The 26,896-nt window shown below is 41.9% G+C and overlaps 1 protein-coding gene across 1 annotated transcript in view; it reads right to left on the reverse strand.

The window, feature by feature from the left end:
- The window catches only part of LOC144646491 (polycystin family receptor for egg jelly-like), a 34,786-nt gene that overhangs the window by 3,262 nt on the left and 4,628 nt on the right, over positions 1–26,896 (reverse strand). The window contains exons 6-23 of the mRNA XM_078506090.1: positions 26,199–26,371; positions 22,338–25,596; positions 20,317–20,668; positions 19,075–19,520; positions 18,112–18,275; positions 16,066–16,242; positions 14,893–15,018; positions 13,129–13,299; positions 12,172–12,459; positions 10,127–10,777; positions 8,859–9,072; positions 8,054–8,214; positions 7,273–7,537; positions 5,703–6,785; positions 4,086–4,173; positions 3,415–3,592; positions 1,600–1,765; positions 415–612 (exon numbers count right to left, since the gene is read on the reverse strand). Coding sequence (XP_078362216.1) covers positions 415–612; positions 1,600–1,765; positions 3,415–3,592; positions 4,086–4,173; positions 5,703–6,785; positions 7,273–7,537; positions 8,054–8,214; positions 8,859–9,072; positions 10,127–10,777; positions 12,172–12,459; positions 13,129–13,299; positions 14,893–15,018; positions 16,066–16,242; positions 18,112–18,275; positions 19,075–19,520; positions 20,317–20,668; positions 22,338–25,596; positions 26,199–26,371 — 8,160 coding nt within the window. The remainder of the gene's footprint in view (positions 1–414; positions 613–1,599; positions 1,766–3,414; positions 3,593–4,085; positions 4,174–5,702; positions 6,786–7,272; positions 7,538–8,053; positions 8,215–8,858; positions 9,073–10,126; positions 10,778–12,171; positions 12,460–13,128; positions 13,300–14,892; positions 15,019–16,065; positions 16,243–18,111; positions 18,276–19,074; positions 19,521–20,316; positions 20,669–22,337; positions 25,597–26,198; positions 26,372–26,896) is intronic.

Consider the following 26,896-nt stretch of genomic DNA (forward strand, 5'->3'; position numbering starts at 1 on the left):
CCAACTTATTTGCCGTTGCTGCGTCGTTCACACACACCAACTTGAGTTTGCCAACACGAGTTGGCCAATTGTTTGTCGTGTGAAGGCCGCTTTACGTTTGGAACACGCTTTGAATTAAAATTTTTAATTTGAGCAATACTTTTTATTACTTATTACAGCGCTGCACAAAAAGGTTTAACTTTTACGTCAGTTAGTGCATGAAACCTAAATACGTTAAACCTAGTAAATGTATGTGCAACCATTTAAATGAAATTTTTTGCGTAGTTTTTCTTTTATGTGCTTGTTTTTCAATATCTAAGGGCTAAAACAGTCGAAAAACAGAGGTCATTTGTTAGACAACTACATCAGGCCATATTACCCCAAGACACCATAACTAAGGAAACTTGTAAGCATGTTCATGTGTAGACGGCTTACCCATAACAGGTAAGGTGTCCAGTTCATCGGATGTGTTGAATTCCCAAGCCCGGTAGGTGAAAGGAGGATTGTATAGCGACTCGTTCTTCAGCGGCTCCCAACCAATATCATACTGACCGGTGTCTTCCGCGAAAAACCCGTACCAGTCATTACATTCGTCGATGTAACGTCTGAGGTCTGGGGCAACTTCACAGCTATCTGTTTATAAAAATAAAAAAATATCTATCAATGTTGTTGATTTACATTTCATTTAGAAAAGAGCAGTTTTCGCTTGAGTATCAAAGTAATTCGCGTTCTCTTTGGTTTTGCATTACTACGCTTAGTAATTGGTTTTGAAATCCCACGCCACTTTTTCATCCAATCAGAAGTAAAACCTAAACAAATCGCAAATCGCTCATGTCACCGTGAAACGCTTCCCAGACGCTTCGCTCCGTATACATACACATAGATTTACTTCGAAATTTAAAGATTCACTGGATTGTCTGTGTCCTTTGTGATTGGCTAGAGTGATTACTTCGGTTTTAGTTTGAAAATGGCAGTCAACTGTAAACCGCTATATGAGAAGCAAAACCATTCCAATGCTAACTTGTTACGCGCGTTTGACTCTCGGTCTATGCAAATCGTGGCGACTTTATCTGATCAGTTTAGGTAACTTACGGCAGTCCAGAACGGGCCTTTGCATATTCAGAAAAATATTTGTACATTTAAATGTTGTGGATCATTCTATACTGAAACAGTGGCTAAATTTGGCTTTTTTTTGTCCGATTTGAACAAGGGCTCAATACACTGTACGCAGTCGAAAGGTGTTTCCTTCACCGTTTCTTGGTTTTCGGTCGCTGTTTGGTAAATTTCTCGACGTCTGCAAAAAATATTCCGTCTCTAGATCGGGTTTTTCCGAAGATTAAAACTATAAAAATGTCGATTTCGAGAGAATAATTTGGTTTTTCGTTATGTCTAAAAATTTTCTCTGTGATGAATGAAAAAAATGGCGCGCGCGCTCCCGGCAAGGCGTTCGGCGGGAAAACTTGGAGGCCGTGATGAATGCACGGGAACTTTCGTGGAATACTGCGGAATATGCAACGGCTTTCCAGGCTCCTGATTGGCTGTATTCTTCAAGGCATGGGATAAAAAAACTGTATTCTTTTATTTTAATAACGAAATAACAAATCTTAAAACATTACTCACAGTTTTTAACTCTAAGTTGTCTAAACCTCGCCATTCCAATGATGTAAGCCGTCAGGTCAGCAGTGAAGCCAGGCTCAGTGTCATTTCCATTGTACCAGGAGGTGGTATAGAGAGCATTCATCAGCGTCGTCTTCGCGTACAGGTAGAAGTTTTCACGGCTACCAATCTGTATTTCGCACGACAAAACACAATATAAATGGGTACAATCAAGATGACATTAGGATAATGATGATAATGATCATCAATTTATATAGCGCATTTTTCATATGTTATGTTTAAATGCGTTGTACACATACTGTAATTTACTACACAAAGGCCAGACCACAACACCGGGAACTTCGTGCCCTACTCTTTGCGAATAGTGCGTGGGTTCTTTAACGTCCCCTGTTATAAGACTGAGGATACAGGAGACGGGACCTACGGTTTATCGTCCTTTTCCGAGAAGACTAGAATATCTAAGAGATAGGATAAGAGATAGCCTGCGAGAGCAGCCTGGTTTTTCACTGTTATTTCACGGGATAGAGCGGTTTTCACTTGAGAGTCGAAAGTAATTCGCGTTTGCATTGCCGGGTTTTGCATTACTACGCTTTGTGATTGGTTTAAAACCCTCTCGCCACTTTCTAAGCCAATCAAAATTAAAACCAAAACCAATCACGACTCGCTCGCGCACGTTTTTCCGCGCTTCGTGCCGGCTACATGTATTTGCTTCGAGTTTTGATTGGTTTACTGGATTGTCTGTGTTCTTTGTGATTGGCTAGAGTGATTACTTTGGTTTTGGTTTTACGACACTCAATTGAAAACTGCTCTAAGTAACACATAATTTACGGCTCCTCTCTTGCTGAAGCGTAGGAGTAGAGATAAATGACTGGTGGACGGAACTTACCAAATTACGGGAAAGGAAGTTTATTCACAGTGCATCTCTGACTTGAGTATAAGAATAAGGATCGTTAAATGACCGGGGGATGGAATGTACAAAATTCCGGGGCGGGGGAGGGAGGAGGGGAGAGGAGAATAATCTCCAGTACTCGTAGCCGCTTCATGCTACGGAAATCGCAGTTAAGGTCATTGCGCTGTATTGCATTGCGCATCCTTACTGCGCAGAATTTTACGCGTAATTAGCGCGCGCACATAAACAAAATGAATGGCGGCTTTTTTCTATGCGGCTTAGTCCGCGAGAAAAGGAAATTGTCGCTTTCTCCTAAACGAGTCGGTGACCTATCAATTTTTTCTCATATTTTGGTTGTAGCGATCAAATTGTTTCTGTAAAATGAAAACAGATCAATTCTTGTGTTTGAAAAATAAATTATCGCTAAAAACGTGTACTTTGCTAGTACTCGCACAGGAATTTTAAAGGAATTATATGGAATATACAAGGTCTTCCCGCTCCCAAACGAATCTGGTGACCCCCCCTTTTTAAAACAAAATTTAAGTTCCCTTAAAGTTTTATAAACCAGTAGGCGACGTTTGGTTAAAAAACTATGTTCAGTTCTATTTCAGGGTAAATACATGCCTTACGAGCAATTGATTGATACCAAAACAGAGGTAATTGAACTTACATGTAAACTAGAAGAATAAGAAAGAAAATCATTCCGGTGCAATAGCTATATATATAGCTTGGTGTTTCAATGCACTCAAGTGGATGAGATGCTAGTCTATCACAAGCTATCCCTCCCCACCCCGGGCAGGGTCAGGCTTTCCTTGTTCACTGGTACTAATTCAGTGCACCAGGGTGGAGAGAATTGCTGTGAGAGAAAAGTTTCTTGCCTCCGCCTAGCCGGCCAATAACAATTACGCTAGCGTGCCCAAGATACTTACCGCTGAAAATGTCTTGCTGCCTCCATGAACTCCTTCTACAAATGAGTTATACATTGTTTGCCTGAAAGCAAAGGACGTTGGATCGCGATGAGAATAGCTGACGATGCACAAACAGGCGACGAAAAAACAGTAGAGCGCGACCTCCTTGATGATTGCATTCATTTTCATTTCTTTAAACCTGCAAAATAAGATTATAAACGTGTTTTTGAGAAACGAACGCTAGTAACGCTCAAAGACAAGTACATTGTTAACACCTTCTACTTTTTTTGCATATTCATAAATAATATAGGCTTCTCACACGAAAATATTCCTTGGACCTAATCTGTTCCTTAAAGAAACCTGTTTGCTTCTCGGAACGGATAATGTCCGCGGTAAAATATTCATGCAAGTTTTCACGGCAAATGAAGGTCAGAGGTTATTGCTAAAATATCCCATGAGTAGAAACTAACGATAGTGGTTTTCTCAGTAGTAAGTTGAAACAAGTTCTCAGGGGCACCCAACGAAAGAATTTTACTATTGGTGTCGGAACAATCTCAATCGCAATTTCGTTTTACTTGAGCATAGTTAATTTCACTGGAGCCACTTGCCTTCTTGGCTATATCGTGCACATTGTACATGTAGTTGTTGTAAATATTTTGAAACAAATTCAGCAAATTAACTTGCAATTATACCTGAGTTGTCTAGCTTGTTCCAATTTCGTTTTGTCAGGAGGTTGTAGACGGATAAGTGTCTTCGGTTTCATTCTTTTGTCGCTTGGTTCTGAAAGAAAGAAATAAAGAACAGCTATGTAAAAATATAATTAAAAAACAAATACCTTGTTTAATACATTTATATCGACTATCGTATTCACCCAAGGGAAAAAACTCACTGCCTATAGTTCAACGTTACTTCTGAAATCATTCTTTCTCTTTTAAGGTTTGATCCAAAACTAAGCAGAAATTTGGAAACCCTTTTAATTCTTTAAATAGTTACTGATTACAGAATCCACCAAAACCAGAACTTAAACAGAAAATATTTTGAAAATTGGTGTATTTTTCAAAACTTGTCAACTCTAGTTATATGCTTGTGTATATCTAGTCTTTTTTCCGCATTTTTTCGATGTTTGTTTAAGTTATTGTCCTTTTCTCCACAATTTCTTGTTTAGCCTTCAATTATCTGTAAAAGTAAAATAAAAGGTTACCATTATGGAAGGGTAAGTGTTTGCTTTTAAGGAGAAACGTCACGGACAACTCAACTGAAAAATTGCAAGTTTCAAGTTTTCGTCATCTCGTCCCCATAGCCCTTTCGTTTCTCTTAGCCGGCTGGGCCTTGGCACGAGAAAACGAAGGGATCTGGGAACACAGGATTCCAGTCCAGATCGACTTCCCCGAGCGCATGACGTTCAAAAGAATGTATGAGAGAGTCGACGTTTTCGACTTCCGTTTTGGAATTCTTCCCCCAGGCCCCAGAGCCCTCCGTCAGTTTCTCGTGCCAGCGGTAGAAACGAGGGGGGAGATGGTTTTTCGTTCGTAATTCTTCTTAACCTTCGAGACGATCCTGGTTTTTTCGTTTTATTACTTCTTATTTTTCAATTTAGAAAATTTTTCTTCAATAGGTAGTTTCGCCGGAATTACGCTTTACTGATCCTAAACAAAGTTGTGAAGTCGAGGTTGAGGGGAATAAAACAAAAGAAAATTCAAATTATTCCCCTGAACGTCGACTTATTCCTTTGCGATCAGTGGAGCGTAATTGAAACTAGCCTATTTGGAAGTAATCAGAAAAATAAATTAAAATATCGTGGCACTGCTCCTTTAATAAAGAGAATACTGTGAGAGTGGGAATGAGCTTGATGAGCTTAAATGTGTATTATTAAATGTTGAAGCAAGCAACCGTCTACAATATCCTACCGGTATACGTTGGATCAATAGTGATTTAATTCGGTTTATCGTATTGAAAGATGAATTTGGAAGCAAAGACCGATCACAAGCGTAGCAAGTGATTGAATTTCTTATGTACTATATTTCGGGCTGATCCAAACCAGCCTTCTTCAGGTACAATGGAGTTTACATTGGCTGTGTTTACATTGGCTCGAGTTTACATTGGCTGTGTTTACCATTGGTCTGTGTTCTACCAGTTGGCTGAGTTTACATTGTTATGCTAACACAGCCAATGTAAACTCCATTTGTTTCCTCTGTATAGTGGCTGGTTGTGAACCAGCCGAAATATCGTTAGGATAAGAAGCTAAGTGCATTCTACGTATATATACGTTCATTTATTTTCAAATTCATTAAATGTGTAGTCCCACCGACCTCTTTTAGGACCGTCGTGTAACCAATCCTCGTCGTCCAGTTTCTTCTTGTCGGCGTCTTCCTCTTCCTCCTCCTCTGGGGGTTTCTTGATGATGATGGCGATTATGAGGGCGATTCCAAGGATTTTGATTGGTTGACTGATGAGCACGTCTTGAAAAAACGATATCAACATGGATGAAATCCACTGAGCAGATTTCTCTTTGCCAAACTGCAACCCGTACAGGACACAGAAGAAAGCTGTCGTGAAACATGTCAGGAAGCAGATGACCCAAGCGATGTAGAGAAACCAATATGGCAGGAGCTTCTTCTTCTTCTTCTTTTTCTTTTTCATCTTTTTTTCCATTTCCTCCTTTCGCTCTTGTTTGGAAATTCTGAAGCTTATATCCTCGGATTCCACGCCTAAGCCTAGCGCAACTTCATCGCTTTCTGCCAAGTTTGTCTTTGAACTGAAGTCCAAAAACTGCTCTTCTTGTTTGGAGCCCGTATGCAGAATTTCGATGAAGTCGTTCTTGTTGTTTTTGTTGAAGTCGAAGAAGCAGAAAAACAACTCCTGGAACCACCAGCAGGTTCGTTTGCTGCGCCTCTCTCTGAGTTCTTCCTTTGTCGGTTTCGCTTCAACATTACGAAAGATTCCCACGATGAGGAGGTTAACTGGGATGATTATCAAACTGCTCATGATGCCGATTCCAATCTGCGCTGGACTGAACGCCAGGGGTCCAATCTGAAGTGTAGAGGCAGGATCAGATTCACCTCCAACCTGATAGAACATAGCGTTTGTGATCATAGAACAGTACAGCAGTGTTAAGCAACAGGTTATGCGCTGAAGCCGCGTGAAACGACTCTTCGCAGGGCGGATGAAGACTGAGAACCAGAGGTGGCCATCAGCCAGGTTCTTCTGAGTGGTGGAGTAAAAGAGATGGTTGAAGCTCGTCATTTCATCGTGGCCTGCCACAGGAATTAACCTGTCGACCGTGCCATCACCTTCTTCTACTGCTAGCCAACTCTCGCAGATGAACAAGAACTTCTTGTCGTTGTTGAGGTCGTGAACGAGCACTCGACTTACATACCACGACGGTGAGCGACCTGCCATGAAAAAAGAAAGGAGTTAGAGAGCCGTTTGAAACGTGGTACAAAAATGGTACATGTTTGAGTTGGAAGCCCATGTAAAAAACTGTTAATTGTGAAAAACGGAGGTCAAAACAATGTGAAACTTGTAGAAATCAACTAAGACGTGGCGTTGTGGAACGAGACAAGCGGTCTAGATCTGGATTGAATCACTGGTCGGGATCCCTGTGTTGTGTTCTTGGGCAAGACACTTTACTTTCATGGAGCCTCTCTCCACCCAGGTCTATAAATGGGTACCAGTGAATTTAATGCTGAGGGGAGGGGGGGGGGGGAGTAACCCTGCGATTGACTAGCATCCTATCCAGGGGGGGGGAGTATAAATAGTCCTAGTCACTTCTTGCTACCGAAACCGGAGATATTAAAGCGCCGGCGTGATGCGATAAAGGCTCGAACGCGAAGTTTACCTTTATTACCCGATGCGAACATTTCCTGAAATCAAGCTTACCTGCATTATTATGCCATAGATGTAAGTAATTCAGTTCTCCAAAGCTTTCCGGAAACGTTGCCAAAAATACATCAATTCCACGTCGCTGAAACGTCTTACGTTTGGGATCTTTCAGCATGCGAGGCTCACTTTCACCTTCATCTCCAGAGAGGATAAAGCTGACGTCAGCAGTAGTTCCCGCTTTTTTACCGTACCCCGTGTACACAGTTATCTCGTAATGGCACTGGTCATAAGGCTCGTTGTCTTCTAAAGGAGTTACTCCAGCCTGGAATAAAATAACATAAGATTTATTAGAAAAAAAAGCTGGCTTGGAATTACAAGTTTTTTTAACCGTATGTAAACAAGGAATAGGAACTTTTCAGCTGAGGTTCACGTGATAAAATTTCTATTAAAAAGATTGTATATTATGGAATATGGAGGGCAAGCTCTTGCCCTGCAGCAACATTTTTCATACAAATATTCATAATGTTTCAAAAAATACTTTTTTTTTTCTCTCCCTAACCCTTTAATGCTAGGGGCCTCAAACTTGGCCATTTTGCTATTTCAGATATGCTCTTTCCATTTTTGGCATTCATTAAGTGATAGCCCATAATTTTACAAAAAGTAGGTCACGTGATGGCCTAGCTACAAAATGCCTATAAGCGATCAGAATATGCGTATAGTTAGTGCCCAGGTAATAAATCCTACAAATTAGGTAAGTGGTATATTATTTGAGCTGAAAATGGGTTTCAGAATGAGATACCCTCCAAATGAAATAAAGCAAAAATTAAACATTTCATACCCGACCGATATCCTTTTTGTCTTCTCTTCGAGCATAAATAGCTAATATCATATAGACACCAAATATTCCCAGAACAGCGGCCAGGGCGACTGGATTCTCTGCTAGATTGGCGTTGAAGACTTTGTTGAAGTCGATCGGGTTTGGCGCCACGAACATGCTACCTGTGAAGAAATGTTAACATCATACTGTTGAGTAGCGTAAAAGAAGCTCTCCTTCAGTAATCCATTGCTTGCTTCGAAGCTTTCAAACGCAGTGCTCTTGCCCGGAGCAAAATTTAACCGGCCAATTTGAACTGCCACTCAAATTCCTTAAGTCCTCTACTTTCCAGGCAAAAGAGAACGTTTTCTTGGTTTTGCACTTCACGGTTGGAGCTTTAGTTGTGAGGGAGCTGCACGAATCACAAAATTTCAAAATGAGAAATTATAACCTTGGGTAGGCGCTCTTTCGAGGATATACTACTCTATGCGTGTGTTATGACTCAATATCTTACTGAGCAATCCTTACTTGCAATACTAGTTTTAAAGAATAAATCACGGATTTTGCTTTCGCTGCGTCGGCAAACTAGACAGTCTAGACTGTCAATATTGACGAAAAAAGTGTATTATTGAAGGTGTCTTAGTTTTGTAGAAGTGCCAAAAAGTTTCATTATAAACCAAACGTTTCGAAGGGATAACAACTTAGCCCTTCATCAGTGGTTGAATTGGTCGACCAATTCACCACTGATGAAGGGCTAAGCCCGAAACGTTTGGTTTATAATGAACTTTTTGGCACTTACAATACACTTTTTTCGCAATTTTTTACTTACTTGCAATGTTCACTTTGCTCACGCTTCTTCGGAATCGCTTTCTTGTGACAACCTTTTTAACAGTCTGAGTTTGTACGTTGCCTTCAGATGCAGCAGTTGTTGGTGCCAAAGTAGTCGTAACGAGTTCTTCGACTTCCTCTTCGATTTCTTCCGCGTCATCCTCACCCGGTGTACACAAACAGTGTGTACTGTTCGCGATGGTTTTTGGTCCAACCTGATGTTAACAAAACAGTAAAAAGACTGTTAAAAAAAACATCTCGAGGACATGAGCATTGCCCCGTTCTAACATTCACAATGATTGTTCGTTTGTGGTAGCGGCAATATCTGTATTTGTCAAGGAATACCTATTTTCATACAAACCGGAAACGTTCTCTTACTTTTAAAGTGATCACTTTTTTTCGGTGTTTGTATCTAGTTTGAACTAATTGTTTTAGCAAATACTGAAAAAGGATAGTGATCAGAATCCTACAAGTAAGCCAACAATTGAGAAAGGTTTTCCTTTGCACTAAAAAAGCCCACACAAACGTAGTTTATTTAACAATTAGACTACGAGCCCAAATTTTCTATGAGCAAATAGTCAACGAGGCGCAGCCGAGTTGACTATCGCTCATAGAAAACGAGGGCGAGTAGTCTAATTGTTTTAGTAGAAACTCTAAAGGATTGCAGTCCAAAACCTTCAATATTGTGCACTTTGGAGACAAAAATCAAGAAAATTTACCGCTCAAAGAGCTACGCGAGCGCGCGACTGTTTTCTATCGACGAATAGAAATCAGTGGGAGAACCAATCAGATTCGCGGATTTCCATTAGAACACAGCTGAGTTTCTACTAAAAGTGATTATTAGACACTCAACGTGCTCATTTGGAAATCCGCGAATCTGATTGGTTCTCCCAGCCTGAGTTTTCTGAGCGAATAGTCAACGAGACGCGGCCGAGATGACTATCGCTCATAGAAATGAGGGCGAGTAGTCTTATTGTTTTAGTAGAAACTTTAAAACATTAAGAAAAAATGCCCCTTTGAAGAGCTAAGCGATCGTGTTCAATTTAATATAAGTAGAAAGCGATGAGAGAGAGTCCATCATATTCGCAGATTTTCAATAGACCACGGTAAGTGACTTTTACCTGCTATATGAAGTAAACAAACCCGAAAAGATACTTTAAGCGATCGATGTTTGGGACAAATTTAGAATGATTCGTACAAAGACCAAGTCATAAGCTAATAACGTTAAGTTTATTAAAAAAGGTAGGCCGCATAAAATGACTTTCATACCTTGCAGCCTATTGTTGTCCAAGTGTTCTTTTCTTCATTAAACATTTTGCATGAAGGCAGGTAGATGCGCAGTGCATAGCTCGTGTTCACATCACCACTCAAGTCATCCTTGTTAATGATTTTCACGCCCAAATAAAACTGCTTGGCGGTCACATTCGCTAGCAATGTGGCCAGATCCGTACCATTATCGCTGCCATTTTGACCATTTATCAACAGAGGGTTGATTAGTACATGTGGGATCACGTAGGTAAACGGATGAGGCCTTTTCTTCATTTTCTTCGCTTCTGTCTGACTTGGGAAATTATGTCCGAAGTCGTAATGGTTCGCAGTCGGTTTTTTGTCGTACCTCACTGCAACCATGAATTTGATGTCTGGATGAAAGAATTTCATCTCTATAGCTATGGCCGCCTCGATGCTGGAGCGATTGAATTTATGCACACGCATCGGCGGATCGTCATCTGCAAAGTGGTTAAGCTCCATAGGTTTTACTGGGTTTACCTTGAGATTCCGAGGAACAAACATTTCTAGTTGTTGTCCTGCTAAGTCAAGTGGTTTGCCGTTACCATCCGTGAGTGATAAACCCACTGTCTTGGAATTCAAATCGCTTGAGCTGTTATCCCAAGCAAACGGATTCTTATCCATGGCTGACAACTAAGTACAAGGAAAGAAAACGTATCTTACAGTTAGAAAAAGAAAGTGAACTGTAGATATTTGAGTAAATGCAAACTAATACCAGTCTTTCTGTATACACGCATTGCACACCTATTGTTGTATTGCGCATGAGCGAAGAGGAGAGGCAAGTCAAGCTATTAGTAGTTATTTTAAGACGATAATAAACGAAAGCAAATGTAGTTTAATCACTTGGCAGCCAATCGTCTCCTTATCCTGAACTGACGACTGACATCTCGGATACCTTATTATAGGAAATTAACGTTCCATTTTATTAACGCGAATTTCAAAATTTCGCGTTATTTTTTTTATTTTTATTTATTATAAACATTTTTTTTATATATTTTTATCCAAATTTTTTTTTAATTTCTTTTTTTTTTTTTCCCCTTTTTTTTTTTCCTTTTTTTAATTCTCCCTTTTTTTTTTCTTATAAAGTAACGCATTTTCCAAAAGTATTTACTTAATACCAAGATTGCTTTTTCAATACATCCGTTTACTTCTATAAAAAAAGAAATTAGTAAGTAGTAAGTATGCAAACATGAATAAGAATGACGAGAGGATGGAGAACAGCCAACAATAAAGAAAACGCCAAAAAGAACCATCCCGAGCAAAATGACTAAATAAAAATAATTAACTAATAATGACAGTTATAATGATACTAATAATAAGCAATTACATGATCTTTAACGTGAGGGGTAAAGAAGCCTAAAAACATTCAGAGCTTATAACGGGATTTGAACCCATGACCTCCGCGATACCGGTGCGTCGGTCTACAAACTGAGTTATAAAGCCTTACTTTGGAGCAAGGTACCTTTTGTGGGTTACATCTTTTCCATAAAAAATTTTTTCCTCCCTTAAATTTTTTTTTTTGAGAAAATTTGTTTTTAGGGGGGGGGAATTTTTTAAATTCATTTGTCCCGACAAAGTTTTTTTTTTTTTTTTTTGTAATTCCCCCAAAAATCCGGTACTTCTATTTTGTCTCGGTGGTCCTTGCAAATTCACGTTCGTTTCAAATAACATTACTTATTCTGATAGAGCGGTTTTCACTTGAGTGTCGAAAGTAAGTTGCGTTTGCTTTGGTTTTGTATTACTTCGATTAGTGATTGGCTTAAAAATCTCTCGCCACTTTCTCAGCCAATCAGAACTAAAACCAAAACCAATCGTGACTCACTCGGGCACTTTTTCCCGCGCTTCGTGCCAGCTACACGTATTTGCTTCGAGTTTTGATTGGTTCACTGGATTTTCTGTGTCCTTTGTGATTGGCCAGAGTAATTACTTTGGTTTTGGTTTTACAACACTCAATTGAAAACTGCTCTACTACTGATGATAATATTAATAAAACTAACAATAAAAGCATTAATAATATTTTTACTAACAGTTGAACCAATAGCACTGGTAGCTCCTTCATCAACAGAGGCGTTGGCTCCTCCAAACAGCGCCATGGGGTCAGGTAGTCTAACTCCCCCCATCCCCTCCCCCTCTTCGGCATCCTCGTCATCGTCGGCTCCACCGATGCTGTCTAGAGTCTTTCTGCCAACAGACATGTCCAAATTTGGCGATGAAATCGATTTAGGTTTGTCCCCAGCCGCTAACTGCTTTAGGAGAGCACCGCTGACCTTGTCCACTACACCGAGGGCATTCTTGGTGTTGTTTTGACTTTTGCTCTACGAGTGAAAATGAAAGGAGAGTAGCTGTTGTTAGGAAGCAGAAGATCTTTTTTGTGAAACAATTGGGCAACCATTACGCGTCATAAAATCCAAAATGGTGGCTCGCGGGAAATTTAAAAGCCATATTAACCTTTTCCATTTTTTGTTTCTATTTAAGGGGCTTTGTCACGGATTTTACCAGATTTTTGAACAGCCAAAATTTATATTTGTGTGGCAGGAAACCTAAATATAATGGTCCATTTTTAATTAAAAATTGTTATATTAGAGCACTGAGACCGTTAACGAGCGTCTTTGGCTGCGGATGGCTCGGCCATAGACATGGATTGCATTTTCAGAAAGTAAGGCTAAACTTTTCAAGTTGTTTCCGTGCGTCTTCCAAACAAAATCGATTTTAATAGCCGTAGCTTGATTTCTATCCGCAAATTAAGGTTATATCTTCCTTTAGATATTTAAAGCTAATGTTTTTTATGGGTTAAGTTGCCTACCACTAATTTAACAGTTTGGACCAAAAATTTGCGAAATCTTCGTGATGTAGCTCCTTTAAATGGTATTTCTCCCTCGTTCTATAAAATAGGAAATTTGGAATTTAGGCATTATTTTAAACAATTCGACGTCAACTTGTCAAAAGACTGGAGGTTCTGGAAAAATTTCCGTACAAGTACTCACCGGATCGCCCGCGGAAGTCCCATTCGCGGCTTTTTGATACGAGTCGATTGAGGCTCCTACAACGTTGCCAATAGCAGATCCCAGGCTGTTCGCTACATTCTCCACGTCACGTGCACTGTCACTACTGGATAGGAAGTCACCCATCTCACCTAACGCGTTCACGGTAGCGTTCTGTCGAAAAACACGTACAAACGTGTCAGTGATTGTGTAGTGTTTCTCGACACCCACACGTGCACGAGTAGAAAGAAAGGCAGTAAGACAGCTACAACTCATCATCTTCCACTGCGCAATATTATTAGACATTCTATTAGAGCGATTTTACAAACCTCGACTCTTACATGCTAATGAGCATCGTTAAATGCTAATGATAAAGACCAATAGAGATTTCTGATTTGTTTTCAAACCAGCGTGCGTTCGACCTATGTCTCACATGATATGGTAAACGACAGCAAACAGAACTTGAACTTGCTTGAGCTATTTTTAAGCGGTGGTGAACAATCTTCTAAAAAATGTGCGTCTAGCAGAATTTTCAAGCCATATTTCAGCGGTCTCGTCGTCTCGAATTTTTCTTGGACGCATTCTCAAAGTATCCATTTCTTTTGTAAGGCTAAAAAGGTCCCAGGCTCGCTTAGCATTAAACGATGATTCTCATTAGCATGTAAGAATCGAGGTTTGTGAAATCGCTTAGTGTGGTGTCGAGTGTTAGTAGTAGATAAATGCAGACAACGAGGGCTCCAACATGGCGTTTCCATACTGTGCTCTCTAAATTTGTGTGGAACATTTTGACGGATAACTCGAGTACGAAATATCGTACAGACCTGAGACTTGGACACGTAGACTATCTAGTATTTTGTTACAACCTGTAATACCTTATTATAGGAATTACGCGTTGATACGCGAATTCAAACATTCGCGTTAAGTCGCGTTTTGTTACGTTATTTGCACCGTTAAGTGGAGCGTTCCATGACGTATTGGACACTCGAGTCAGTCGGACTCCAAGGAAAAGCATATACTGCACGAAGAGAACGAGGGAGACCGACTGTTGGAAACGCCTAGTGGAACTGCTGTGACGTCGCGTTTCCTCAACCCCCCTCTCGCGATTCCATGGGAGATGCGAGTGGTTAAACCTTAACACAAGCGAATAAATAAGGTATTTTTGATTTTTTTTGACTCAATAGCGTTTGATTTATTTTTTTGCAGCGCGTGACATGACAGTAGCGTAACTGACGTGTCAGTGAAAACCAGCAATTCCTGACTTTAGCAGGAATTAACCTGTTCATCAGGTCTCCCAAAGAACAAGTCTTGTGGGACGCGTTTCTCGCGTTATTTGCGCTCTACTAAGTGCAGTTGGATAATTAACGCAGATATTTCATACAGGGGCAAAAAAAAAAAAGGAGAACGTACAAATAAGCAGATGATGGATTGCTCTTTTCTTTAAATTGGTCACGGTTTGTGCAGCTCGAAAAATTTGGCCTAGTTCTCATTAAGTTGGCCTTTTGTTTAGTGTTTTCGATACCTGCCTGACCATCCTGCATGTACTATTTTTGTGAGAACGTTGAGGCTGAGATTTGCCCCAAAATTTAAGAAAATGCATGGGCTAAAATAAGAACATCCTCAGGCTAAGCCAAATTTTACGCGTTCTTATAAAAAGGAGTTTTTTGTTCTGTTGATTATAACGGTTTTTTTTAAATACCTCGGCAAACTTTTGAACTATTCATTTTAACCTCAAAGAATGTATATTAAAATTGAAGTTTATGTTTTCACCTGAGCATCCTCATCAACTTCGCCGGTTGCCTGTGTCAATGAGTTAAGTGCTTCTCCTTTCATCGCCACACCGTCAAAATCTTTAACAGGGAGCTGACTTAACTGGTCCGCTACTTTGCCACGGAACTGAAAGAACAAATATATACAATTAGTTTTAAGTGAAGCAAACGTGCTGTTGGTTTGTGCAAACTTTGATAACTGCACGAGCGGACTGTTTCGCGGTCATATTCCGGGTATAATACCGTATTTTCTCCCGTATTTTAAGCTTGGCCCGATAAAGCCGGTCGTTTATTTGATTCCAGCAGTTTATTTAAGCCCTATGTTTCTAAGAAATGATTTTTATTCATTATTTTTGACAGCCATATATGCAGACAATATTTCCAAAGCATATTAAACTTTAATTTGAATAAATATTTGAGAGGTTTATTTTCAAATACAGCTAGAGACCCGGCGTTTATTCGGGGCCCGGCGTTTAATAGAGAAAATACGGTAACTTGTATCGTTTACACGAACAAGGGCTGGAGCAATTGTTGTCAGTACCAGTCTCACTCGTAACGGCAAACGAAGCAGAAAAAGGTCCCCCATAGATTGTACCGGGTCTCCAAGGTGAAGTTGCAAATAGGCCTCTCGGGTATTTATTGAAGGTATTATACGGTTGAGTTTATTGACTACATTAGCCAGAAGCCAGATACATTTTTGTCGAAAATAATGAATAAAAACCGTTGCTTAATGAAAACCGGGCTCGAATCATGAACTGAAGGAGTCAAATAAACGACGGGTACATGCACCAGGACGGCCGGGATTAGGGAGCGGGAAGCCGAAAGTTATTTAATAGGGGTGATAAATAGTTACAGAAAATACTGTAATGTCGTTCGCAATGGCCACTGGTTAGAATTTTAAACGGAAAAAAGTCCCGCCTGAGGAGTGCCCACGGGATTTAAATTTGGGTGTTAGTCTTATTTAGCCAGGAAGCAGTCCCCCCCGACGGCGCCGGGACGGCCGGAGGGGACGCGAGAGGGAAACAGGAGACGCGCGCCCGGGACCAGCCGGAGGCCGACGCAGAAGAGAACGTGGATTTGGTAAGGGTTGGGACGAGAATGAGCCAGCAAACAACTATTCAGTATTCAAAAAGACTGTGCATGCGTTCCTTTTCCGTCATCTTGTGTTTCTTACCGCGGCTCGTTCATCTGCTGCCGAGCTGTCGTTTCCACCCTTTCCCGCCTTAGCGTTCAACACGGAACTGGCTGCTCCAGCGAGCTGAATTGCTTTCTGATCACCTCCCTCGTCACCCGCGGCACTCTGCATGTCTCCGAACACTTGATCGTAATCAACCGAGACTGGTTCTAGAACCTGAAAAAAAAAAAAAGAAGAAAACAACATAAAATCAGATTAAGGCTGGTCGTGTTTCATTTCTTTTGCCTGAATAATAATAACTAGAATAAAGTATACCCGGAAACTTCGCTTCTATCTTAAACGACCGAGTTGCTTCGGTTTTGATATCCTGCGTTACTTATAAATACACTCTTTTTTGTTTCTTTAAGACTAAATAGCGAGGTCGTAATTTGCGAAATTTTGAGACGATTTTAAGAATAAACCGGAGGCTGAGATTTTTAAAAGAATATAATTTGTGTGTTGAAATTTGGAAATTCAATACAAATGTATGTTTTCATCTAAAACTCAGTAAAATTCTTCCTTTCTTTAAACGGCAAACCTGGCCAAAAATAAAAACAACAAAACCAGCACTAGCCAATATGTTTGATGCTAATATAAACATTTCTGCAAGAAGTTATACGCCAAACACTTGTAATTCATACCCCAATACATTCTAAAATGGAAACGGTCATACATTTAATCTAAGAATATTCACAAGAATATTTTCAGCTTAAAATCGACAGAAAAATAAGAATATTCAGCCTGGACCGGAAAAACAATATTCTTATAGAAAAAAAGAGTGTACAGGAATAAAGACTGCCAGCCAATGTCATTTTTAGTGCAGAATGCACTATTGTGATGGTTTGTTGGGGCTGTCGTTCGCTTAACCCCTAAACCACTAAACCACTAACGCGCAAGGCGCTATGGTGTAAACTTTAATAGTCAATTAATTAACTAATATCAATTAATTAATTAATTATTCCTGTGGAGGGGATGGGGGTGGGGAGCACCTAACAATACGCCTCAGGTAAAACGCGGAGCATATCTACGTTACTTTCATATGAAGATTTCAACGGTATATATTTGTTTTAGAAAACCCTTTGCTCTCCTTGTGGTACTATTCTTCCTAGGGCAAAGAACTTTGTGCCAAACGCATGCGCAGATTAGTCTACGTTATATCCTCAGGAACATTGCGTGTATCACGTGTTCTGCGGTAGGTTTCATGCAGGCTTCGTGGAGCCAAGTTAAAACCGTAAACAAATTAAATTAGATTTGAGACTTTCACAGCGCTTTCGTAATTAAGTATGCAAAAACTTGCACCGGGATTTTCGGCGCGAAACTCCTAAGAACAAGGGAACAAATACCCTAGCTGTACCGCGCTTTAAAAAAGCCTTTCGAAAGTGCTGTTTTTTATTTGATTTGTTCTTTACTTTTTGAAAAACGTTTTTCAAGCAGTTAAAACCACAACTTTATTAAATTAAAGTGAAATAGTTGACTTTATTATTAAAAGCAAGACAACTACCATCGGTGTAGCCGTGAAAAACAAAAGTATCATGTTACAGCATTTGCAAGGGAAACAAAAGTGTCTTGCTACCAGCAAATAACAATGTTGTTATGGTTGCAAAGATAAGCGTAAGGAACTCCTGGGAAGGAACACAAGTGGTGTTTGATGGAGACCCACTAAAAAGTATCCGAACATTTAAGTTGAAATATCTGAGAATGCCACTAAATTCGCTTCTTATTTGTTTATTCTTGCGGGAACAGTTCTAATTGAAACTACACTCCTACGTGAAAAACAGATCTCAAGTTGCCGCTCGCAAATAAACATGAACGTTGTCGCGTGATTTAGTTGTCACGTTTGGTCATTCAACATGTTACAAGTACACATGAAACAGCGTTTCAGACTGAAAGGTAAAGCGAAATTTTCCTGGAAAATTATTATCATGCAGTCAATTGCTTGGCCATATTGCATTCTGCACTGTCCTTTAAGTCTCTGAGTAAGTGTCCCTTATCTTATAAGAAGGACGGAGGCGGATGATGATAATGAAGATGACAGCTCGCTCTTACCCTCACGTTAAATTTGGTCTCGCTGGCTCCAAGATAATTGTCCATAATTTTCACTCTGACTTCAATCGTATAGTTGTGCTCCGGCTTGCCGAGAGGAAAAATAGCTGTCATCTTGGGCTCTAGGCCTGCAGACAGTGGGATGATTTCATCGCCATTCTTTAGCTCTGGAAAATATAGAAAGACGGTTAAAAAAGGAGCTGTGCTGACTATTTCCAAAAAGTACGGCAATTAAAACTCAACAGATGTGTTATGAAACGGAAATAAACATTCAGGAGATTCTTTTATAATTTTTTTCGGCGCTCGAGCCAATTTTAAGGTGCTCGACCCAGCCGAACCACCGCCCACAGGGAGGAATCCACAATCAATGGAAACAGACGAAACAGAGGGGAGAGACCGGACATGACGCGGGACGGCCCCGCGAGACCCTACGTCACGCGCCAGAGAGCGAAAGAGGCGAGACAGACAGAGATGGGAGGCCCGCCACCCCGAGGGGCGAAGGAGCCATGGCCCACCCGCCCACACCCGACCCACGAAGAGGGCGCGAGGAGACGACCGCGGACCGCGCCCGAGCCCCGAGTGGGAGGGGCGGGGCGGGGAGGCGAGGGCAGCGGGGTGGCGGGGGGACCGCGAGCGCGAGGGGGGGGGGGCGGGCGGGGGGAGGGAGGGCGGCACCGGACGACTCCCAAAGTATGCAGTTCAGTCTATGTGTATCATGTGAATAGTGGATATGTATTGACATAGTGAGGGTCAAAGGATAGGTATCGCAAGAAAAAACTGGGTCGAGCCACCTTAAGGGGACAGACCATGAACTTAATGGCGCTCCTGTAAATATCTAATTGCCGTAAGCCCCCTTCCTAATCAGCCCCTTTTCGAAAGTCTTGAGAGAAATAAGCACTCCCTCCTTCCCCTGGGGAAGATGAGCTTTTGCGCCTTAGAATGTATGAATTTGTTTATTCACATTACCTATCAAATATGTTAGAGGTTTATCCGGATCTGTCCAGCCCTCGCATGTGACGTTGAACTGCGTTTCCAAAGCGAACCCTTCTGAAACAGGGACATTGCACTTTCCCCCAGTCGGGGCAATGTTCATTACCATCTCTTCAATCACATATCCCCCTGGGTACCCCCCTGGTCTCCAAGCATTTAGCTGTAGCCTGTACTCTTTGCCAGGCTCCAGATATCCAGCTTCAATGACTAAGCTCGAGGCTTCAAGTCCAGTAGCTTGTGTATAGTCTACCCAGTCTGTTTTCTCCTCCCAGGCGCTGTCATCATCTCTGTTCAATCCTTCTTTTAACAAGTAAAGTGTCCACTGATACCCCAGGCGGTCACTAGACGAACAGTCGATGCACAGGCTTTCCACAATCAGTCTTTCCAAAGGATTTTTCTTTTCAAGTACATTGAACACATACCTGGTGGGCAAACGGTAAAAAACATTCAAACTTCTATTAGAGGAAGAGTATTGAACGTTGCAGGGTGGTGGTCAGCCGCATGGAGCAACTAAACTTAAGTTGAGACCAATAGTATTTGAACCCCGGTCGCTGACATGCCAAGCAGGAATGATATCCACAGGAGGCAGCGTGGCCGAGTGGTTAGAGCGCCGGACTTGAAATCTGGAGGTCCCGGGTTCAAGTCCCGTTCTGACCACTATCTGGATTTGTTCTCGGTCGTCCCGAGTTCAAATCCTCGGTCATGCTTGTAATTATAAATAGCCAACTGGTCTGCCTCCTGCCAGTTGGGATTTTTAACCATGTTATGTTATATTTGTTCAGTATTTGTTTCATATACACGGCCCCACAAGCTTCTAGCTTTAAACACAAACCGTTTATAAATAAAGTTGCCTTTACCTTTTTACTAAGTTACCGACGACCTGTTACCAGAATTCTGTTTGTTTTTTTCCTTTCGCTATTATTAAAGCTTACTGCAAGCAACACAAGCTAAAGTAGGCTAACCGGAGTGCTATCTATGCTAACCGGAGTGCTTGTTAGGCTAACTGAACGCTATTTAGGCTAACTGTAGTGCTATTCAGGCTTGCGGGAGCGCTAGTTAGGCTACCCACAGTGCTAGCGCTGTTTAGTGTTCACTACATGAACTGAGTGTTACGAGGTATAGATATGTCATGAGGTGTCTCGCTATTGTCTCGCGACATCAACTGAGTGCTAAATAGCTAGTCCCTATTTTAGGTCGCATGAACGAGGATACACTTACTTTATCACCATTGTAGGCGGTTGTCCTCTAAGTACTTCCACTGTCTGGTCATACTGAGCCCTGCGCGTCTCCTTACTTACTATAACTCTAAAATCGTAAAGTGCATTTTGGTAGAAGTCACCCGTAAACACGGAAACTTTTTTGTTGTTCCCTCCGAAAACATAGGTTCCATTCTCCCAGCAGCCCCCGCTGTCACTTTGAAACGAAATGGACTCTGGGAAACCTTCTTCTTTCTTTTTGCACATCCAAGTGAATGTGATACCGGTCATATCACCAGGAACATCCGGGTCTTTTGAATCTGACGCGTCCAGAGTCAAGGGTAACTGATAGCCAACAGAACGTTTCACACTGCCTAAAAAGAGAAGCATGAAAAGACACAGCTTTTTTCAAGTTCGAAAAACTCGGAAGAGATCTGCTGTTCACTGCTAGTGCTTCAGCTCCGTTCCGTAGCATGGATGGATGCTACATTCTCGTCCCCAAAGCCGCTTATCCTTTTTTTTTACTGGCTGAGCCTGTACACGAGAAACAAGTGGTTCTGGGGACACATGATTTGATTTGATTGGCTGGTATTTTAACAAAAGGAACGCCAAAAAAATGAGCTGTTTTTAAATCCCTTTATTTAAACTGGAGTTTTAGACAGTTGATTTGATTGGCTTGATTTGAAACCCCCTTTGGTTAGATGTAGCCAATCAAAGCATGTATCCCCAGAGCAACTTGTTTCTCGTGCACAGGTTCAGCTGGCTAAGAGGGACAAGCGGCTCTGGAGACGAGAATGGGGATACTCGTCTATCACAGTTTATTACCCAGTATTTTCTCAAGTCACCTAAGTTACTGGGTGACTTGAAAATCGGTGACAGACCATGAGGGTAGGGGGCTCCAAGAATTCTACATAAGGAACCCTAGTTTCGAACCAATTCTCGACATACTGAATTTATGTTTGTCTGCATCACTACATTTCCACACATGCAAAGATCTAGAGCTGTGACTAAAACACACATTGTACAAGTTTATAGATAATAATAAGATAACAACATCACCGCTCTTAGCAGTGGATTAGCTGGCGTACCATCTACAATTACATTAATGAAGTTGATAAGGTCCACAGGGACACCAGACCAACTGTCAAGAATTTAAGGGTAGTACGCCTGCCTTAAAAAAAACACTAGGGTTCAAAGGAAGAAGTGCATATACAGTGAAATCCTAATATCTCTTACCCTCGAATTCTTGAACCTTCCAAAAACTCGACCAAAAGTCGTTTCCCTACCCTTTTTAGGAACACAGTAATTTTGCTTCCGATTTCGTGAATTTCCCGAGTTCACGATCCAATTTTCCTATTTTTAGAGGTTCGAGAAAACGGGATTCAACTCATAAAATAAAAAGTAAACTGATCGTAAAGGCAGGGCACTGAGGTAGGAAACTAAACTCAACCATTGTACAGTCAACTCTCTCTTAACGGACACCTCTATAAGACGGACACCTCTTTAAAGGGACCGTGTCACGGTAGCCAACTTAGGCATGGAAATGACCATCAAATTTGTTTAATGATAAATACCTCTAAAACAGGAAGGAGTTTTTAATAACACACAAATGAAAAGAAGGAGGAGGCCAAAAGTGTGAAGATTGAAACGGATTGATTGGGCTTTTGAAATATGGTCCGGCGGAACAGTTTTCAAAGTTAATCTTGTCTGCTTGTAACTTTAATTTATGACGCCCGGGAGACACATTTGGCTGCAATGAACTATGGTTTTGTCATTTAGAATCATAGAATTAATTTCTTTCACTTATTTCTGGAATTTTGGCAAAATGAATAACATAAGATTAACTTAGCCGTGACACAGTCCCTTTAAGACGGACACCTTGTGTTAGTCCCGTCCCTGCCGTTTTTCAGTCATTTTACTCGTAATTAATTTCTCTATAAGACGGACACCTCTCTAAGATGGACTGTTGGAACCGATCCCGACGGTGTCCGTTTTAGAGAGAGTTGACTGTACATGTAAAGCTCCTTGCTTTTCAGCCCTTACCTCTTATCACGGCGAACATGTCTGACCGCTTTACTTCAATCCACCAGCTGTATGTTTCGAAGATCTCCGACAAATCTCGATCCTCCTTTCCGATGAAGCCAAGCTTTAGGCTAAACTTGATGAAGCCGAACGGAAGCTTTCTTTCCCTTATCAGCAAATCTGCTGACTGTAAAGTTTCTTGCGTGACGGGAACATCGAGAATATGCACGAGTTCTACGGGAAGTTCCAATGGTGTGCTCTCATTATTCGGATTGTCGCGGGTCACCAAGAACACGCCCCATGTAAACACGAGGCTTGCCGCCACAGGACATCTGTAGCTGACCTGATGCTTTAAAAGCAGCATCTCAGACTTCTGAATCTTCTCGGGTGGATCCTGTAAATCTTCGCCAACAATTTTTACTGTGGGTACATCACATGGGTTACTCGTGATATTCACAAGAGTGCTTGCAATCTGCTTCGACACAGTATTGTAAGCCGTTAGCTTCGCGGGGTACGATCCCATATCGACATAAGTATGGCTGACGTTTACTCGTGTCTGGTTGGCGGTCAGCTCGTGAAAAAACTTGAATGTGTTATTACTACAGCGTTTCTCTCCTAATAGCATCGCAGAAGAATCATGAAAGTCTAGCTTCAGGCAAGTGTCTGTTCCAAGTTCCTCGATATGTATGTCAAAACGGGTCGGATCACCTTTGTACGTGGGATAACTGGAGTTGATCAATATCTTTCCGACAGCTTTTTCGATGGTGATGTACTTAGTCGCATGCATACTTGCTAAAATATTGTCCACAGTAACCCCAACTTCGTATGTCCCAGAGTGGTTATAACTATGTGACGTGTAGGGCTCTGATGTGAGACGCAATGGCGAACCATCACCAAAGTCCCAGGCATAACTGTTGTCTTTCGCTTGAGATGTTACGTTGAAAAATACCTTTTCCTTGGAACGGAAAAAGTTTTTCACCTCTCCGAAGCCGTGGGTCAGCACTCCATCCTCTAGTCGCCTTATATTGATACTGACATTTTTAAGTTCTTGCACGTCGATATCTGCTGTCAACACGAGACTACTGACGTTGTTGGAAATGTTCACCCAAGTTGTAAAAACTCCCTCTTGTCCAAACGTGTGCATCTGTACATAGGGTCGAACGGGTGAAATGTCAAAAGGATTTTTATCTGTTAGACTAGATCCGTCGTCAAAATCCCAAACGCAAACTGCATCTGTTGGAGGCGTCACATTGGCTAATACGCTTAATTGATATATGACTTGGCCAGGATTAAGCCTTATTGGGCTGTTTGTAGACAGAGAAATGTTTGCAACTGGATACTCTACCACCAAAGCATAAGGCAAGTTCATCGAGACTGCAAAAAGAGAATTACTAACTGTGACTTTCACAGGAAAGTTCCCATCTTCAGTAAACGCGTGCATTCTGGATTCCAGCTCGTCTGGGTGCGCCAGCGCGCGGTATGCGGTGTACCGGCTGCCGTCACTATAGTCCCACACATATTGTATCCGGGAACCTTCTCTGACTGTGACGTCTACGGAGACGTTTTCATGTACCCGGATGAACTTCTTTTCACTTGTAACAGTTACGTCTTTTATGGGAATATCTACATCAACGACGAGTTTGTACTCCTCGCTGCCCAAGCGGTTGTGACAATTGACGGAAGTATTGTAAGAACCAATTTCTGAGTACCGATGGTACAGCACCTCTCCGAGATGGGTGTGGTCGATTTCGAGTGTTTCTCCGTCTCCAAAGTTTAAGGTGCAGAAGAAGGTGGTTCCTGTTGTCATCTGGACTAAAATTTCCGAGTCTGTGCCAAAAGTGGTTGGACTGGCACTTAAAGTGAGTCCTGTGATATTCTCGAGATTCTGTATCACTACAGTGGCGTTGAGAAGCCGTTTGACGGAGTTCACCGCGTTGTAACACGTTATTTCTACCTTGTACGTCCCTATGTCGTTATAAACATGGGCTGTAGAGTACTCGGTGCTTATTGTAGGCGGTGTGCCATCTTTGAAGTCGAACGAGCACTTGACATTAGTGCCATTGCGCACGACTCGATGGACAGTCACTACGTCACCAACGGCGAAGTACACGTTCTGTGTGACATGCGCAGCGGGGAGACTGAACACCACTTCTGAAACTGGAATTTCTACCAGAGCCTGAGAACTTATGGAAATGTTCGGTCCAACCAAGTTGAAGGCGAAGATAGTGACGGTGTAATTCCCGACAGCCGAATAGAGATGAGTGGTGGCACATTTTCGACTCTCTTCAAGTGTGGTGGCCTCTTCGTATCGTGCGCTTCCATCTCCAAAGTCTACCACATAAGTAATGTTGGTACCTTCGGCTGCTTCCCACTCGATTTCAGTCATCAAGCCAACCGCCTTGGCTTCGATGGGCTTTGAGAACTTAAATCCAGTAATAAAGTCGAACACAGCAATGACCGACGGTAGAGTAACTTGATTTACGGAGTTCGCCACGATCAGTGTGATGTAATAGGTACCAGGGGATGTGTACGTGTGGCTAGTTGAATTAACTTGCGTGCGTAATTTGTTTCCGTCTCCAAAGTCCCAGATGTAAGTAATGTTCGACCCAGAATGCCAAGGAACATCAAATACAACAGGGTCATGCGTATTCACGATGCTACGATGCGACATCGTGACGTCATCAGCCACGGGAATATCAATGGCCACAAGCACGGTCTGCGTGACGTTGGACGTCACGTGTTTGACACCAGTGGACTGGTACAGATGTCTTATGACGAAGTCCGCGGCGTGGACGTAATGCGCCGCCATGATGTAGTGCCTGTGGTGCATGCTGGGATTGCTTGACCTAAGCAGTTTGTCTCCTGGTACTGGATTGCTGTTGTACTCGAATTCAAACGCTGCGCCATCTGCGGGTGTTATCACCTTAAAAGCAAGTTCCCCTCCTTCAGATATCCAGCCGAGAACATCCCCTTGTTTTACCGAGATCTGCTCTTCTGTTGGTAAGCTCTTGATGTGATGCCCCAGTGTGTCGATCGTGATTCGATTTTCTGAAACGAGTTCGTAATCCGCCCTGGGCGCGTCCGTTTGATACGGCACAAGAGGTGCACACGTTTTCCTGGTCTCTGTAGTGTTGGCTATGCAGCGCCGTCTGAAAACGCAGAAGATTTCCGACGGTTGACACCTGTTCTTGTTGGTGGGATCACACATGTCACTCTCCGGCACACACGACTTGTTTGATAGACAATACTTTTCGCCACTAAAACAGCGCGGACGGAACACCTAAAACAAAATTGTTTACAAAATGTTATTCAAGTCTAGACCATCAATAGAACAAGTATCAATCGATGGCGTTGATAAGCAACGTGACAATTACTCTTTTTGGCATTTTAGCCTGACTCTTATTGGAGTAATGGGCAGAGCGTAAGGTGTGGAGTAATAACATAGAAAAAAATATAAAGGCAAACTCCTTGGTAGGAGGCCCATCAGGCTGGGGCTTGTCCCAGTTTCCGTAGCATTGAGCGACTAGGAGTATTGCTACTCCCCCCTGTATGATAACATGGTTAAAAATCCCAACTGGCAGGAGGCAAACCAGCTGGCTATATACAAAGCGTGACCGACGATTTGAACTCGGGACTACCGAGAAACAAATCCAGCTAGTGGCGGGGGGGGGGGGGGGGGGGTCTTGAACCGGGGACCTCCGGATTACAACACCAGCGCCCTAAATCACTCGGCCACGCTTGCCTTGTAAAGTGTCTTGTCCAAGAATCCCAGCCATGGCTCGAACTCATACCCCGGCGTAGTTGTGGCCGCGCGCTAACCAAAACGGCACCGCGCCTCCCATAAAGCTGCAAAGCTATACTCATAATAATCATCTAACCCACCTGTAATCTCACGTTTCCAGTCTTTGCTCCTTCAAACTCCCATTCAGTAACTCTACCGTCGTGACGAAACTCGTAAGCTGGTGACACGATCGTCCCTTGGGGACCGGACGGGACTAAATGTATTGTATTGTTGCTACGAGGAATGGCTGGTCCGGAGTTGTAATAGCGAGAACCTAATAAGAAAAAAAAAATGTTAAACTGTATGCTGCATCTAAGGTCACTTCTACAAGATTTTAATCGCTCTCTGTAGGATACAGCGACGGGAAATATTCCCTGGATGGGATAGTTGTCCATCACATGCTACCCTCAGCATTCTGTCAGGATGCCCAAATAATACGCCGACACTCACACTTCTGGGTAAAAAGAGGTACTGCGAGAATGAAGTATAAAAACACAACACAATGACTCGGTCACCGATCGAATCCGGACCACTTGATTCGGAGTCCATCGAGCCAGCCATTAAGTCATTACCCCTGCCGACAGCATGTATCAATCTTGCTTAAATCCAACCTGGAAGCAACAGAGGCATGGATGTGTACATGTACATTTTGAATACGTTCTGTAATTCACTACATACAATACCTATTGTTTTTACAGTTTCGAAAGGAAACAAGTAAAATAAAACGCTAAGTTGTTCTGATAGAGCAAGGTTACCCCGTTCTTTGTCACTGCATTATCGTTTTGAATTATAAAGGTTT

Source organism: Oculina patagonica, chromosome 3, assembly GCF_052425735.1.
Source record: "Oculina patagonica isolate OP01 chromosome 3, crgOcupat, whole genome shotgun sequence".
NCBI lineage: Eukaryota > Metazoa > Cnidaria > Anthozoa > Scleractinia > Oculinidae > Oculina > Oculina patagonica.